Consider the following 14,852-nt stretch of genomic DNA (forward strand, 5'->3'; position numbering starts at 1 on the left):
CCCACTGGTGAAGATAGTGCCAGGAGGCAGCTTGCTGCCCTCTGCCAAGAAGGTGCCTATTTGTGACCCAGGGTGGGCAGTCTAAAAGCCACCATTTTCTCCCCAGCCAGGGGGGTGCTGCTCAGCTGATGGAGACAAGAGTCCACAATGGATCATCATTACCAGATGTGATCTGTGCCTGGTGGGAGCTGTTATCCCTGACCCTTCCCCAGGCGGTGTGGGGCCTGCCCCACTAGGTGTTCTCAGCCCTGTGCTGCTCTGCTACTTCCTGCTGGCATGATGTTCTCCCTGCTGCCAGGCTTGGTGTCCCAGCGAGGGGACAGAGAGTGTGTGTATAAAAGAGACAGGAGCACATCGGGAAGGAGCTGGAAATGGTGCAGCCTGCATGATCTGCTCAGGTTGTGTAATGCTGTGGCCATCCAAAACCTCCCTCATGTGGGCAGGGAGAGCAGCTGTGATCTGCTCTGATTTCTGCTCAGCCATCTGAGCAGGGGAGGAGAGAGGACAGGAGAGGAGAAGAGCGAGGAGCTCTGGCTGCCCGGGCTGGCGGCGGAGCGTGGGAAGCACCGATGCATGGCCTGGGGACCTGGCCTGGAGACAGGCTGGCTCCTGCCTGTGCCTTCACGGGGATAAAACCATGAAAAGCATAATAAAAATAAAAGAGCAAAGGGTTTGTTTTCCCAGGAGGAGAGCTCACACCTTTGGCTTGGCAGAGCTGGGCCAAGGTGACATCAGGAAGCTGTGCTGCTGCTGGAGCAAGCAGAGATTGTCGCTATCGCATACAATCTGCATGAGGCAATGAGAGGCCACCGTCATCTCTGGCAACGGCCACAAACAGTGGGGCTGTCTGCGGCGGTGGGTTGCCATGGCACAAGCGAAAACAGGCGTCCTCAGACCCGGCTGAGTCACCCAGGGCGGAAGTGACCCCAGCTGACACATCGTGCTGAAGACGGCCAGCTCCGAGGCTGTGCAGCATCACATGAGCCCTGGGAACTGAGGGAGGGCGAAGTCGGGTGACTTCTCCCCAGCAGGAGCATCCCTGGCCTCTCACAATGTGCCTGGACCTTCCCTTCTCATTGTGGTCCCTACTGCCGTGCTTACTGCTGGGGCAACTCACAGCTTGTCGCCTCCCAAAACTGCCCCAGTGCCGTGGCAGAGCTGAGGGACCCAGAGAAGCAGCCAGGCAGGTTGAGCCAATGAGCCAGCCCCATCCTGCTATACAGAGGACCCTGGAGGCTTGCACTGGTCTCCAGTAACCTCCCATGTGCATAAAGTGACATCAGAGCAGTGTGCTGACATCAGCCAGTAATTGCTTGTTTGCATCTGTCAGTCCCTGTGGCACCAGGGCTCAGGACAGGTGAGCTGAGGGTGGCCTGGATGCAGTGAGGCAGAGGCTCTGCTGCCAGTGAAATGGCATCGCCACCCCTGCTAGGACAGCATGCTGCATGCTGTCGCACTGTCACCTCCTTTGTCTTGTCCACAGCACAAGGTCAATCTCTACAGCAGGAAACCATTGCCTTCCCATCGGTTTCTCCCATCCTGGGAAAACCGCCCAGGCAGCCGGCAGAGCAGATAAGTGGGGCCTCGTGTGCTGGGACTGAGCCCCTGCTGCGCCGCAGCGTGCCGCGCTGGAGAGGCTGGGATTTGCTGCCTGGCGTCCAACTTGCCCGTGGCCGGGTGCCAACCGTCTGCAGCGCCAGGCATCTGGTGTCAGCCGCACCCACGGTGCTGCGTGCCGAGGGAGCTGTGGGGCCGAGGACTGGGGGATGATGGCCGGGAAGGCGGCCAGCCTAACTTTGGGGCGCCACAGGGCTGGTCTGGTCAGTGGGATGGAGAGCTCTATGGGGGCTGTTGGCGTACCCGGATGGTGTGCATCCCAGCTGCTGCTCCTGTGCTGAGTGATGATGCTTACTGAACTGGGGGACAGGAACCCAGAGAGGAGGTGATGGGGAGAACCAACCAGCAGTGCGTGCACTGGGTGCTGCAGGAGAGCCTTGTCTAGTCAGCGGCAAAGCAGGCAGCTGCCCTGGGGAGTAAAGGCCTAGACAAAGGAATGTGTGTGGGGACAGGGATGGCTTTGAGCAGAGTTTATGGAATGGTCAAGAAAACACAGGAAATTGGCTCCAGCTGAAGGTCCTCCGGCCTGAAGGCTGCAGTGAGGATGGGAAAATAGACAAGCAATGTGTCATGGAGGGACCAGACAGCACCCGATAGCAGCAAGGTATGGAAAGCTGAGAAGGTTGCCAAAGACAGCAGAGGATTATCCAGGTCCGATAAGGCTCTAGGAAATAAAAAAAAAGGACTTTATGGGCTGTTGGGAACCAAAGGCAAGGAACCGTATGGATATGCCAAACCTGTTAGGAAGGAGAGCAAACAAGCGGATAGAGATTGCTGAGCTAGAGCTGGATGAGGAATAAGGAAAATGCTTTCCAGGCCATTAGGAACAAGGGAGGATGTGAGACAACAGCTGCTAGAGAAGATATTTTAAAATCCTTAAGGCTGGATATCTCACACCCAGGGGTCCTTGCAGGGCTGGCTGGAGCAGCAGCCTGGATCTGCGGGACTGGGAGAGGACTAATGCAGTACTCGGTATCAGAAGCGGCTGTGCTCCCTGGCACAGGGGTGGGAGAGACAGCAACCAGAGGGAAAGAGTGCAAACGCAGTTCACATTAGCTGAAGGTCTTGTTGGACCGGTGTGATTTCTCTCCCCATTGCAACCAGCCGTCTGGCTGCAAGAGGTTGTTCCATAGCTGGAAGGAATTTCACAGGTTGTTTCATGGTGTTCAGATGTTGGAAAAAGGAAAAGCATCACACTATATCCATGGATAGTACATTAAATGGGTTATGAACTAGGTACTTGGCCAAGAAACCATCAGTGGGGGTTTCTAGCAGATTTAATGTATAGGCTTAGGCAGGGTCCCTGCTGTGTGAGTGGAGCAGACCAGCGCCGCTGGCATGCTCTGGTGGTGGTCCCTCTATAAGGACCAGAGCAGGAATCCATCCATGGCCAGGTTTTGGCCATATAAACGCTGGCCAAGATGTGGACTTTCCATCTCAGTAATTCAGGCTATCTCCCAGGCGGCAGAACCACTTCTTCCTGCTGTCCGCCCTGGGGTTAACCCCTGGGATTGCTTCAGTCAAGAGTTTACACGTGCCGGGGGACCCGAGCTGCCTGCATCATGCCTCACTGGACTGAGAGGAAGGCGGGAAGCCGGGGATTGGAGCCGATACCCTGCTGCCAGACCGCGCACTCTCCCATCGCCCGGGAAACCGTTTCTCGGTCTGACAGCAGCAGAGCCGTACGTTTAGGGGAACCGGAACGGGTTTTGCAGTAACTCTTTCGGCCAGGACGGGAGGGGAAGCTTGCAGCCTCGCTCGGCGGTTTTGGCTGGGGGCGACACAGCCGTGGCTGGCGGTGAGCCTGCTCCTGGGCACTCCCCTCCCGGCTGCGGGTCCATCCCCGGGGAGGGAGGCGCGGGTCCGGGGGCGCGAGCACCGGTACCACCGCGGCGAGGCCGGCCCGGCTGGCTGAGCCCCGCTCGCCGCGCGCCCCGCGCATGTCGCCCCCACGCGGCGCAGCGGCCGGCAGTTCAGTGCTTCCGCCCAGCCGCCAGGGGGCACCGTAGCGGGTGGGCTCAGCCGAATAGCGGGAAAGAGCCGTGCCGCTGCACTGCGCATGTGTCCTGCGCGCCCTGGCAGAGGGCGGGAAGCGGCGGCGGGCGATGTGAGGAGATGCGGCGGCAGCGCCAGCAGCGGGGCCGGTCACTGCCGGGCGCTGTCGGGGCGCTGTGCCGGGCTCTGCCGCCCTGCGCGCGGCCCGCCCCCGACACCCTCCGCTGCGCCAAGTTCGACCGGCCGCAGGCGGTGAGCGCGGGCTGCCCCGGAACACCCTTCCCTGGCGGCCCCCGCTGTTGTCCAGCGACCGACCCCTCTGCGCCCTCGGGGACGGGCCTGGTGCGGGGACGGCGCCGTGGCTGGGCAGGGATATCCGTGCCGGACCTGGTCCCGGGTGGGAGGGACGGGGACACCCGAGTGGGACCGAGGGGCTGAGGCGGGGACGCGCCTCCGTGTGGGCCCAAACCGTTGTGTGACTGTCCGCAAACTTACGGCACCTGAAGCGGCTTTATTGTACTGTGGCTTTAACTTAAAGCTTGGTGTTTCACTGTGGTCTGCGGCACCGTCCTAGGGTCACCTCAGGCTCGCTCCCCTTTACACCAGCTTGGGGCTTTGCATCAGGGCTTTACAGGGTGATGCTCGCAGGGCTTCCAGCTTGCACACAGGGTGCTCCCCTTGCTCAGTTACCCATTTTAAGCATTTTACAAGTGTTGACTGAAATTCCAACTGTAAGAATCACTGCTTCAGTGTGTCAATGTGCTCCCCTTTAGTGGCCAAGAAGTGATTTCTAGGTCCAACTCCTTTTGTGCTGCCTCTTTGTGAGTTTTTGATACTATCACTGTCAGATCTTTAGAGTGTCTTCGAGTACTAGTTTGACTATGGACAAGTTGTGCCATATGTGGTTATATCAGGGCAGATACTTTGGAAGCTGTGCTTATGTATGCATGTGCCTCAAAGTAGAAGTGCTGGGTCTTGCTGTACAGCCAGCATTAGCAGCCCTTCTCTTTCTGAGTACACCTCACTGTAGGTTGTGTTCAGAAGACAGCTAATATGTGAACCTGCCTCATCCAACAGTGTTGGCAGGATGCAGGTGTGCTCTTTTGATTAACTGCTGATGTTCAGATGCAGGCTTAATTGCCTGATTAAGACTAAATATGTGGCATGTATTTTGCCTGCTCATCTTCTCCCACTCCTCTCTTTTGCAGAGCTTGGATTTATGGAAGCTGCTCTACACTCTTCTGAAACAAATTCATGGACACAAGTGGGCAGAGTCTGATGCCATAGGTAACATAGTCTGTCTGTCTGGCTGTGCTTTCCATCTGTCCCAGGGAAGTACTGAGACTGGTTTTGTAGCACATCTTCTTTTGCCCCTTGGTTCCTCTCAGGAGTAGTCTGTTTTATAGACCTGTGCCACCAACTTCCTATTACATAACAGCTGTGCAGGCAGGTTTACGTCTCTGGCTTGCTTTATCCGTGAAACTGGGATGTCCTTGTGTCTGCTAGAAGCTCCTGTTTCCCTTTGACACTTTATCACAGGTAAATCTCTCCAGTGATCTTACGCATTCTCAGCATCTGCAGAGATAATTGCAGAAATTGATTTGTTTTTCATTTGATTCCTTCTTTTCCCCATTCCACTTATGACGTGATTCTGTGGTTAATTTTCAGTCAGGTCCTATGTTAGGTCTGTGAACTGTAGCATATCTCCTAAACGGTAGAACCGCTTCTACCCAACTGTCCTTCGAAGAGTTAATCCCTGGGATTGGTTTGGTTAAGAGTTTATACATGGCTGGGGACCTGAGCTGCCTGCATCACACCCTGTTGAACTGAGAGGAAGGTGGGAAGCTGGGTATTGGAGCTGATCCCCTGCCACCAAAACTGTGAGTTATATGAGCCATATACCCAGGAAGGAGGTGGACCTGTTGGGGTGAGTACAGAGGAGGGCCATGAAGATGTGCTGAGAGTTGGAGCACCTTTCCTGTGCAGGCTGAGAGAGGTGGGGCTCTCGAGAACGTTCTGGGGAGACCTTAGAGCAGTTTCCAGTACATAAAGGGAGCATACAAGAAAGCTGGAGAGGGACCTTTTACAAGGGCCTGTAGGGATAGGACAAGGGGCAATGGCTTTAAGCTGAAAGCGGATAGATTCAGGTTAGATATTAGGAAGAAATTGTTTACTGTGAGAGTGGTGAGGCACTGGCACAGGTTGCCCTGAGAAGCTGTGGCTACTCCATCCCTGGCAGTGCTCAAGACCAGGTTGGGCGGCGTTTTGAGCAACCTGGCCTAGTGGAAGGTGCCTCTGCCCATGGCAGGGAGATGGAACTGAATGATCTTCAGCGACCCTTCCAACCCAAACTATTCTATGATAAAGGCAGTGTTTTGGATTGAAGTTCTAGACAAAAAGTGTGTGATTATTTTAGAGGGACCATGAATATCTATGGACAGGGCCACTGCTTCAGAGGGAAGCTGACTATAGGTTGGCTTCTCACAATCACAGAGCACTATTTACTTAAATGTATGCTATTCCAACTGCAATACTCTTCAGACTTCTCTCCTGAAAGATGTCTATCTAGAGCCCTTTCTTTGTCAGAGGAAGTTTTGAGAACAGAATTCTCTGTCATGGATAAAGGTCTCAGACCAAAATCACTTAAAATCCACTTCTGCCTTTGAAAGCAAAGAAACCTAAATGACACTGTTTAAGCCCCTGAAGAGCCGGGAATCTGATGGCTCTTTAAGCAGAGTTAAAAAAGGCTAAGCATTATGGAGTGTGGAGCAAAACCAGCATAGTTTTGGTGGTAGCTCAGCAGGAAATCAGCATGGTTCAGTGTTACTCACAGGACTGCTATTTTTCATTTGGCTGTTTTTGCTTTTCTATCATACACAATCTGCTGTGTACTGGTAAGTCTATTGGCTGTCTCCTGCAGCTTTGTAGCGTGGTCCTGCACAAGTGCAACCTTGCTGAATCCTGGCTGCTCCCATGTTATTTGCTTGTCACATTTGGAGACAGGATTTCCACATGTGTGTGGCAGGTTGCTGACTAGAGAGAGCAAATGCAGCTTCTGATGGTGGATTGCAAGGTAGGAATTTGTGGTTCTGCTCAGAACTGCTGAGCTGATTTTTAAGAAACTTGCTTAGTCACAACATGGTGATTAAAGCTGAAATTCAGGTTGGAGAGCCATACTGTTTTTCAAATTACACTAATTACCTTTGCTCGGCCAAGTGAATGAGTTGTCTGCTGTGAATGCGATCAGTATTTTACTGCTTTCCTTCTCTGTCCCTGCTCTGGAGCACTTATGGTCTTTCATGTATTTATTTCATGTAAGTGAAGTGGAGCCTTGGGCATAGGGACTAAATAACTTTCTCTGGTTTGTTATAGGATCCCATTGCACATCAAAAAATTGAAATGAATTTCCCTAATCCAAGTCTAGTGCTTTAGCCCATGGATCAGGCTTTCCTGTCTTTGCTCTTTTTGTACAACCTCTTAATTTTCCTAATTAAAACAAAGAGAGCAGCAATTGCCAGATCCCAGAAGAGGACTTTGAAGACTCCTTCAGTATAAGGGTTATTATGTGCATAGGAACAACCTTCTGGAAAAGAGAAGCCATACTCACATTGTGCTGTACCCTTTTTCTAGAGGAAACACTAACCTCTGACCTGTAGTCCGCATGTTGTTGCAGTCGCAGTGGTGGTTCTTGCTACTCTGTAAACTGAGACCTACATTTCAAGGACCGTGTGCTAGATGTTGGACCCTTTGCAGTTGCAAGGTGGTATAAGCAAGCAGTGTGAGGCAGGGACAGAATGCTCTTACAGATTTTGCCCATAGAAAAAATTTCTCCTTGATGTGGCAAGTCCTTTTTGTCAAGTGACTTTTGAGGTTGCACCGCAGCGTGTGTTTCTGTTTTGAGTTAGTAGTTTCATTAGTCTGTTTTTGAGCTGACCTTGTCATATAGGTGAATTTTAGAGGAGATTAAAATTTACTTTGAATACAACAGCTGCTAGTTGTTCCCTTCTTATGTTGTCATATTGTTCAGGAAAACTTTCTGCACCATGTTTTTAAATGGTTGATGTATTTCATTGCCTAGGTAGGGGAAAATAAAGTCTTTGAAAAATCACATATGAAAAAAAAAAAAGCCCCACACAGTTTGTTGTTTTTAAATGTATGAACTATTCTTGCGAAAAGAAACCAGAAGCCCCAGCCAGTGGTTATAAAATTCTGCAAATGGCTCTTGATTTCTTGTTTTGGAAAAAATTTTCTTCACACAGTGAAAAGCATTTACTGTAAACTTTGGTGGGAAGCTGTTAATCCAGCCCCTTAAACATGTTAGAACAATGGGTCTCTCATCAGAGGAGTACGAGTCCGAGTAAGCTGTGTAGTAGTACTCCAGGCTAGTCATGATCAGTGGTTTCTTGCTGCTCACTCTTCACAGAGGCTGAGAGCTGATGGACTTGGTTAACAACCTGACAGCCACAGCAGGTAGCAGTGCTATGTATGCACTTAAATAGCTGGAGGAAATGTTTCTTTTCTGGAGGTGCCATTCAGTTTTTATAGTATGGGAAAGAGGTCTAGAGCTGCAATATATTTTTGTGTGTTTGACAAATGAAGCAGAAAATTTTTTTCTGCAGCAATAGTTTCTCATCATACCACTACCTATGCAGGTGTTTCTTGCCTGAGTGCATGCAGTAATGTATCTGTGTGTTCTTGTACTTGATTTAGTTCCCTTCCATTTTAGCCTGCCAGGATAATGCATAACCCTTATTTGAATATCATGCTGTAATTCACTGAATATATTCTGCAGGATTCATAAAGCAGAACAGCACAGCTTGAGTATAGTCTTAAGAGGGCTTCATCCACAGCTTGGTCTTACTTGCTGAATATAATAAATAATATGCATGCAGAAGGTGTTTGGTTGAAAGGACTGTGTGGTTCTTTCTCTATAAATTGCCCAGTCCTAATGGAATGCCATAAGATGTCAAAGAGGAGGTGTTTTGAGTGACTGGTGTTATCTGATATGTGAGTGATGGGGTTTCTTTTCTTCTCTTGGCTGCACATTATGGACAAATCCATCTTGGTACTTCTGTAGCCTCTGCTGCCATTTATCTGAGTGCTTTAGAGATGAGGAAAGTGATTTCTATAAGGTTATGGAAAGGCTCTTTGAGCCCCGGTTCCATACCCATGCTTTCACTACTCGCCCACAATTCCTGCCTCATACTCACACTAATCACACTCCCTCATGCAGAGGGAGAAGTGAAATAGGGGGAGATAAAGGGCCAGAGCAACACAGTAATTCAGGTGGCAAATTGCCTGCATGGATCTGGTCTTGAGTGGTATATCAGAGCAGAGAAATGCACCTGGCTTGCTCTATTCCTTTTCTTTGATAGGTGATTTCTTGTGAAGCTTCCTGAACTGCAGATGGCAGTATGTGATGCTGGTTTGCTTTGAAAAAGGAGGAAAGTGTGTACTGATCTTCCTTTTGGAGCATTTCTCCCTTTACCTGTTACGGCAGTTCCTTTTTTGACAAATACAGGAAGAAAAGGAAAGGGCAACATGAAAACCTAGCTCACGTGAGAATATTCAAGAGGGATCAAAATAAAAACTAATATCTGAGAGATCTCCCTGTACTTAAAGGATTATATTACTTAGCAAGATTTTTAGCAAACCACAGGCATTTCTGCCACTCTGACATTGTGAAAGTAAGCTGCTTGTTTTTACATTCACAGGTTCTGCAGAAAGAACAAGCAAAGTGATTCAGGTGTTTGGATTTCTTTTTTGTGTCTGTAATGCAGAAACAGGCTAGGTTTAAACCCAGTTGTACAGCTGTCATGCATCTCTGCAGAAGCTCTGCTATGCAAAACGCTATTACTGCAAAAATTATTGTTACTTTTGTGTCTGTTACTGTACCTTTTTTATGAAACCCTACAGAAATACTGAAGCATTACACTGGAAAAAGGAGAGTAGCTTTATTCCTTACTTTGTAAAAATGCTTAAACTGGATCAAATTGGAGGTTGCTCTAGCTTCATCCAGCTGTTCCAGCTGTCAGAAGTGGATGCCCAGGGGAAAGAGCGAAAATAGAACAATTCTTTCAGAGGAGCATTTTTTCAACCTCCAGTAATTTACATCTCAGTTGTCCTAAACCATAAAGGTTGTCTTTGCATTTCATAAGGTTCCATGCATTTCATAAGCTTCCATGCACTTCTATTCTGTCAGTCAAGTTCCTCTGTGAACCTGTGTAACTCTCAGTATCCATAGTGTCTCATGGCCAGAAATTTCAGGGCTTTGCTGCATGTGTTGAGAACATCTCTAACTTGTTTTTATTCACAGACTTGCTAACTTTGTTTGGTGGCTCACAGTTCTTTTATTGAATGTTGTGCAAACAGATTATTCCCTGTTCACCTATTCCACAGTACTTACCATTTGAAAGAGTCTTGTTACACCCATTCTCAGTCATCTTCTTGGCCTATGTCATCAGTTCTCAAAATGAAGCTGTTCTGTACTTGTGATCATACTCATCTCCTCTTTGTTTTTTGGGACTGAAGAAGTAAAATAACACTGAACTTGAGATGTGGGGGCACATAGATGTAGACAACAGTGTAGTATTATTCCCTGTGTTCTGTTTCGTTTCCTTTCTAGGTTTCTTATATTGTTTGGTTTTGAATGCATATGAGAACCATGTAGTTCTTGTATCATGTGATAGTCATGAAAAGTCTTTATCATCTAAGATTGTGTTCCCAAGTTCAGTGATCAGCACCAAGCCCATTGCTGTGTCGGTACAGTTAGGATTGTTTCTTCTCTTGTGTGTATAATTTTTTTCTTTTTTTTTCTAAAAAGAATTTTGACTGTCATTCTAAAGCCTGGGCTCATTAGGTTCTGCAGTCCTTAATGATCTGCCTGCATTCCTTACTACTGAGTAATATCACATCGGCACCAAATTTTCTGTCACTATCACGTTGTCTGTGTGTCATTTTGAGTTGGTTGAACAGCAACTGTTTAGCACAGAGCCTCGTTTGAAACCACCATTTGTTCCTACCCTCTGGTTCTTGTCTGTTAGGCACTTGTCATTGATTGAAGGGCCTTCCCGATCCCTCCACTATAGTGGCTTGGTTTCTTTGTGCTATTTAAATCTCAGTGGGAAGGCTAAATGTCCTGCATTGGTTGACTCTTCCTTAATCACTTGCTTGTTGTTGCCTTTGGAGAACTTCAGTAGCTTTTTGAGCAGGACTTCCTTTTACAAATGTTGGTTCTTCCCCAGTGTGTATTGTTTATCATTGTGCCCCTTAATTATGTTCTTTATTATAGTTTTGACACAGTACAGATCTGAGGATTATTGGTCAGAACCTTTTTAAGTAAGTTTTCTCTGTGTTGCCTCAGTATTTTACAGTTCTGTAGTGCCTGTCTTGTAGCTGTAAGTAACATTTGCTGGTGTGAAGAAATATAGATCAGAGCGTTCCCGAGAATTAAACAGTCCATGTGGCATGCTGCATTATATCTGCCTGCTCACTGGTGCTCAGAGATTTGCAGTAGGCTGCGAAACTTCTATCTCTAAATTCCAGTTTCATTCAGGAGTAAAGTGACTCAGTATTTATTAATTCATAGCATCCTTGCTGGATCATAAAAAATGAATAGGTGAATTGGAGTCCTCTTACAGTGGGGATGGCTATTTACCTTTTTGCCTTTTTTAATTTCCAAGAGGCCATTACTGGCCTTGATCTCAACTTTGAATTTCTTCTTTTCCCTTAGCAGTAGCTCTGTAGAAGAGAATGGGGCAGCATAAGGAAAGCTTTTACCCTTTACACTCCTGTCATCTATTGGTTGTTGATAAAGGCTGTAGCCTCCACTGTCTTACACAAATCTTATGCTTGATTAAAAATCTTGCTCTCAGAGGAGGCAGCAGCTTCTGTAACTGAAGCATAAATGCACTGAGTAGTGCAGTATGTTATTCTCAATTGTTTTCTTCTTTTCAGATAACCAAATTAGGTTTGTGAAGGCAGTGTTGTGGTACCATGGCTATGACAGGCCGGAACTCTATCGGCTCCCCTCTGATGGCTCAGCGGGTAGTCGGGAGCTGCTGCTGGCATTTTCCTGGCTGCTGCACAGAATAAGCCTCTTGGAGCAGCTTTTGGCTCGGAACAGAGTAAAGACTGGAGATGAGACCTCTGTGTGCACGGTGAGCATATTTGTGTCTTTCCATCTTATTTGTCCATAAGTAGTGTTCTGTGACAGCAGCCATGTTATCCCTAGTGTGTAATATGTGGTGTCTTGGTACCTTTACAAATAAATGCTTTACTCCAGCTTTTAAGAAAAACTTACACGGGGCCAGTGTCTGGAACCTGGTTTCTTTCCCTTCTCTATACTCTGCAGGTGATCTGGCTTCCTTCTCTATCTCAAACTCCCACCCCTGTTGGAACTCCCTGATTTTTATTTCCAGTATAGGCGAGACCAGTGTGGAGGAGTACAAGTAAGTGAAACATCTTCCTTCTCTGTGCTTCTGAGTTTTGTGCTTCCAGACTGTAGCATGAGTGGTTCTCCAGTGCCTAGAATGTAGGCTGCCTGATTTTCTAGAATCTTTTTATGGGACAGCAAAGCAGGAAAGGGAGAGTTTGTAACACTGTGATATAGGTACAGTATCTTCAGAAGGAAAACACTTGTACAAATAGAAAACAGAAAGGGATGAGTCACCTTTATAGCAACGGTTAACAACATTATTTTGGGAAAATAGACCTCTCTTGTTACACTACAGTTGACTGCTGCACTGAAGAGGGAGCAGCGCACAAAAGCCGGTTTTTGGTGCACTGGGCATGAGTTCTGGTGCCCTCTGGTGATGTGAATGACACCTTCCGATTTAGGAAAAACACGTCTGGCGAACTTTTTACTTTAAACTTCTGTTAACCTTTGTCTTGTTTTTCTTGTATGGTAGCAGATTATTTCGTGCGTCCTTAATTTCTGTTACAAAAGAGTGATGAATGAAGCATAGCAGCGACATGAATTCAGGCAACGCCTATGTTATTTTCTCTGAAGGTCTTAAGTTTTGCATTTCCAAAAAGAGATGAAAGAACTATGGTAATACAATGTTATCTGTAATAGACACATAAAGGCACATTGAGAAGTTTATTGCTGTGCCTTTCTCTGCAATTCTAACTTGCTCTACCTGTGTTTCTCAAAAAGCATGGAATACAGAGTTCATGTTTTTATCCAATAACTATATGAAACAGTGTTTGGAAAGGTTTACAGGTCTGGAAAATTTTTTCAATAGGTGAGACAAAAATAGTATAGACTGGGAGTTGCAATTAGCATATGTATGTAAAGCTCATTGTATTAATGCCAACATTTCTTGTATGGTGTTCATCTAGCACATTTTCATGCTCCAGTAAAATTAGATACACATGGGGGAAAAAAAAGATAGTTACAGCAGAACCTAATGAGCCCAGGCTTTAGAATGACAGATAAAATTCTTTTCAGAAAAAATGTAGTTACAGCGTAACTAGTGTGTTTTGTGATTCTACATCACAAAGTTAAAACAAATGGAATTTTGAGAGAGAAGTCTTTTATTTAATCAACTAAGCATTATAAAGCTAATACATTCAACCAGTAAGACCCAAACGAATTAAGATGTAGGAATACACCGTTAAGGACATAAGGAGGTAATGGTGGGTGCAAATGAGAAGATAGGTGGGTCACCTACCTCATTTTGGTAAGTCATTTTCTTGTAAACTACTCATGAAGTGGTTTACCTGTTGTTTGTTGCACAAAAGTGTGATAGTTTTGTAGTTGTTAGTTGTTATTTGATAGTTATTTAATTGGAAACCTTCATGTGGCAAAGTCTACTTATCAGACAGTGTTCAACAATATAGTCCCTAAAACCATAGCGAGAAAGGAAGAAGGTGAGGTTGTCAGTTTGCTACTTAGCATTTTGTGAGTTAAAGTAACAACTTGAACAATTGAAGTACTGGAATTTTGACTTTGGGAATGTTAAATACATTTGTGATACTTGAACTGAAGTGTTGGAAAACATGTAAGAAATTGTAAAGGCATTGCTAAATACGCCAGAGATGTAGTCTCTGCAGTTGTAACTCTTCTATTTAAGTAAGCTGAAGGAAAAAGGTAAAAGAAGAAAAACATCTAGAGAAAGATCTGTCTCAAGAAGAAAAGGAAATCGTCCTCAAAACAACTAAAATTTTCAATGGAGGAAGAGCTTTAGAAATCTTCTAGCACAACAAGTCTTTTTTTCTAAGTGATTACAAACAATGGAAAACATTTTCCTGAAAATACTGTAAAACAGAAAAAAAGAAATAGTGTTTGGTTCTATGCATTGCTGAGATCTCTGCCAAAATCAGCAAATCATGAAAGCCAGTACTGGCAAAGCACATCTCTTGGTCTGCTAGTGAGAAAAATGTGAAGAAAATACTCGCCCTTTGTCTTCATCTAAAAGAATGGAGTGTCAAGAATTGTAGGCGTAGATGTAGTTCAAACTGATATTCATGTAGTTTACTTTTAAAATTTTGTCTGAAATCCACAAAAGCAGACAGGGTCTGTTGTATGAATGAGAGAGAATGCAGCTAACCCCAAAATTCAGGGTGCAATCATGTTCTGACTATTCTTTCAGCCTCAGTTTGAAACAAAGCCTACAGCCTGCTAAATTGCTGATGATATGCCAAACACCCAACATATCAAGGGCCCATTAAATTATTTCCTTTCCTTTCATTTCAGATTACCATTTTGGCCTTTTTTTTTTCTTTGCTGTTCCTTAGCAACACAGTTTTCTTCCCCTGCAAATTGAACACTTCCATCAGCTCTAAAGGATTTCAGGCTGGTTATTTATAGAGGGACAAGGGTATTCATGACACATGATGGACATGAAGCTCAGCTGCTGCATGGAATTCATAATCTTGAGATACTGAGCTGGGGAGAGCTTCCACAAATTTACTTTTACATGCACTTACATGCACTTTACATGCACTTACAGAAGAATCAAGTTTAAGTGATACCTAAAATTATAAACTCGACAGTGGTGAAAGCATGATGAAAGAGTTAAGATGGTAGGAGGTGGTAGTGCTTCATGTGGCTAATATAATTAAAAAATAATAGTCTTGAGGTAGTTGTTGTAAGGACAGGTATGGTTAGTTGTCTAGGATGATTATATGCATTGAATGCTCTTGTGTGTTAGGTAAGAAAATCTTTCAGGGCACCTTGTCTCATGGGGCTCATTTTTTTTCAGAAGGGCAGTGCTGCAGTATCTCCTGAGCCAATA

At 46.2% G+C, this 14,852-nt stretch overlaps 1 protein-coding gene across 1 annotated transcript in view; it reads left to right on the forward strand.

Moving 5' to 3' along the window:
* Positions 1-3,732: 3,732 nt before the first annotated feature.
* Positions 3,733-14,852, forward strand: part of TEDC1 (tubulin epsilon and delta complex 1) — a 77,402-nt gene continuing 66,282 nt past the window's right edge. Inside the window, exons 1-3 of the mRNA XM_057402403.1 lie at positions 3,733-3,864; positions 4,821-4,899; positions 11,569-11,771. Of these exons, the coding sequence (XP_057258386.1) occupies positions 3,733-3,864; positions 4,821-4,899; positions 11,569-11,771 (414 nt within the window). The remainder of the gene's footprint in view (positions 3,865-4,820; positions 4,900-11,568; positions 11,772-14,852) is intronic.

This window comes from Pezoporus wallicus, unplaced genomic scaffold, assembly GCF_028554395.1.
Source record: "Pezoporus wallicus isolate ANWC-B61680 ecotype Strahan unplaced genomic scaffold, APGP_CSIRO_Pwel_v1 contig_6665, whole genome shotgun sequence".
Classification (NCBI taxonomy): Eukaryota; Metazoa; Chordata; class Aves; order Psittaciformes; family Psittacidae; genus Pezoporus; species Pezoporus wallicus.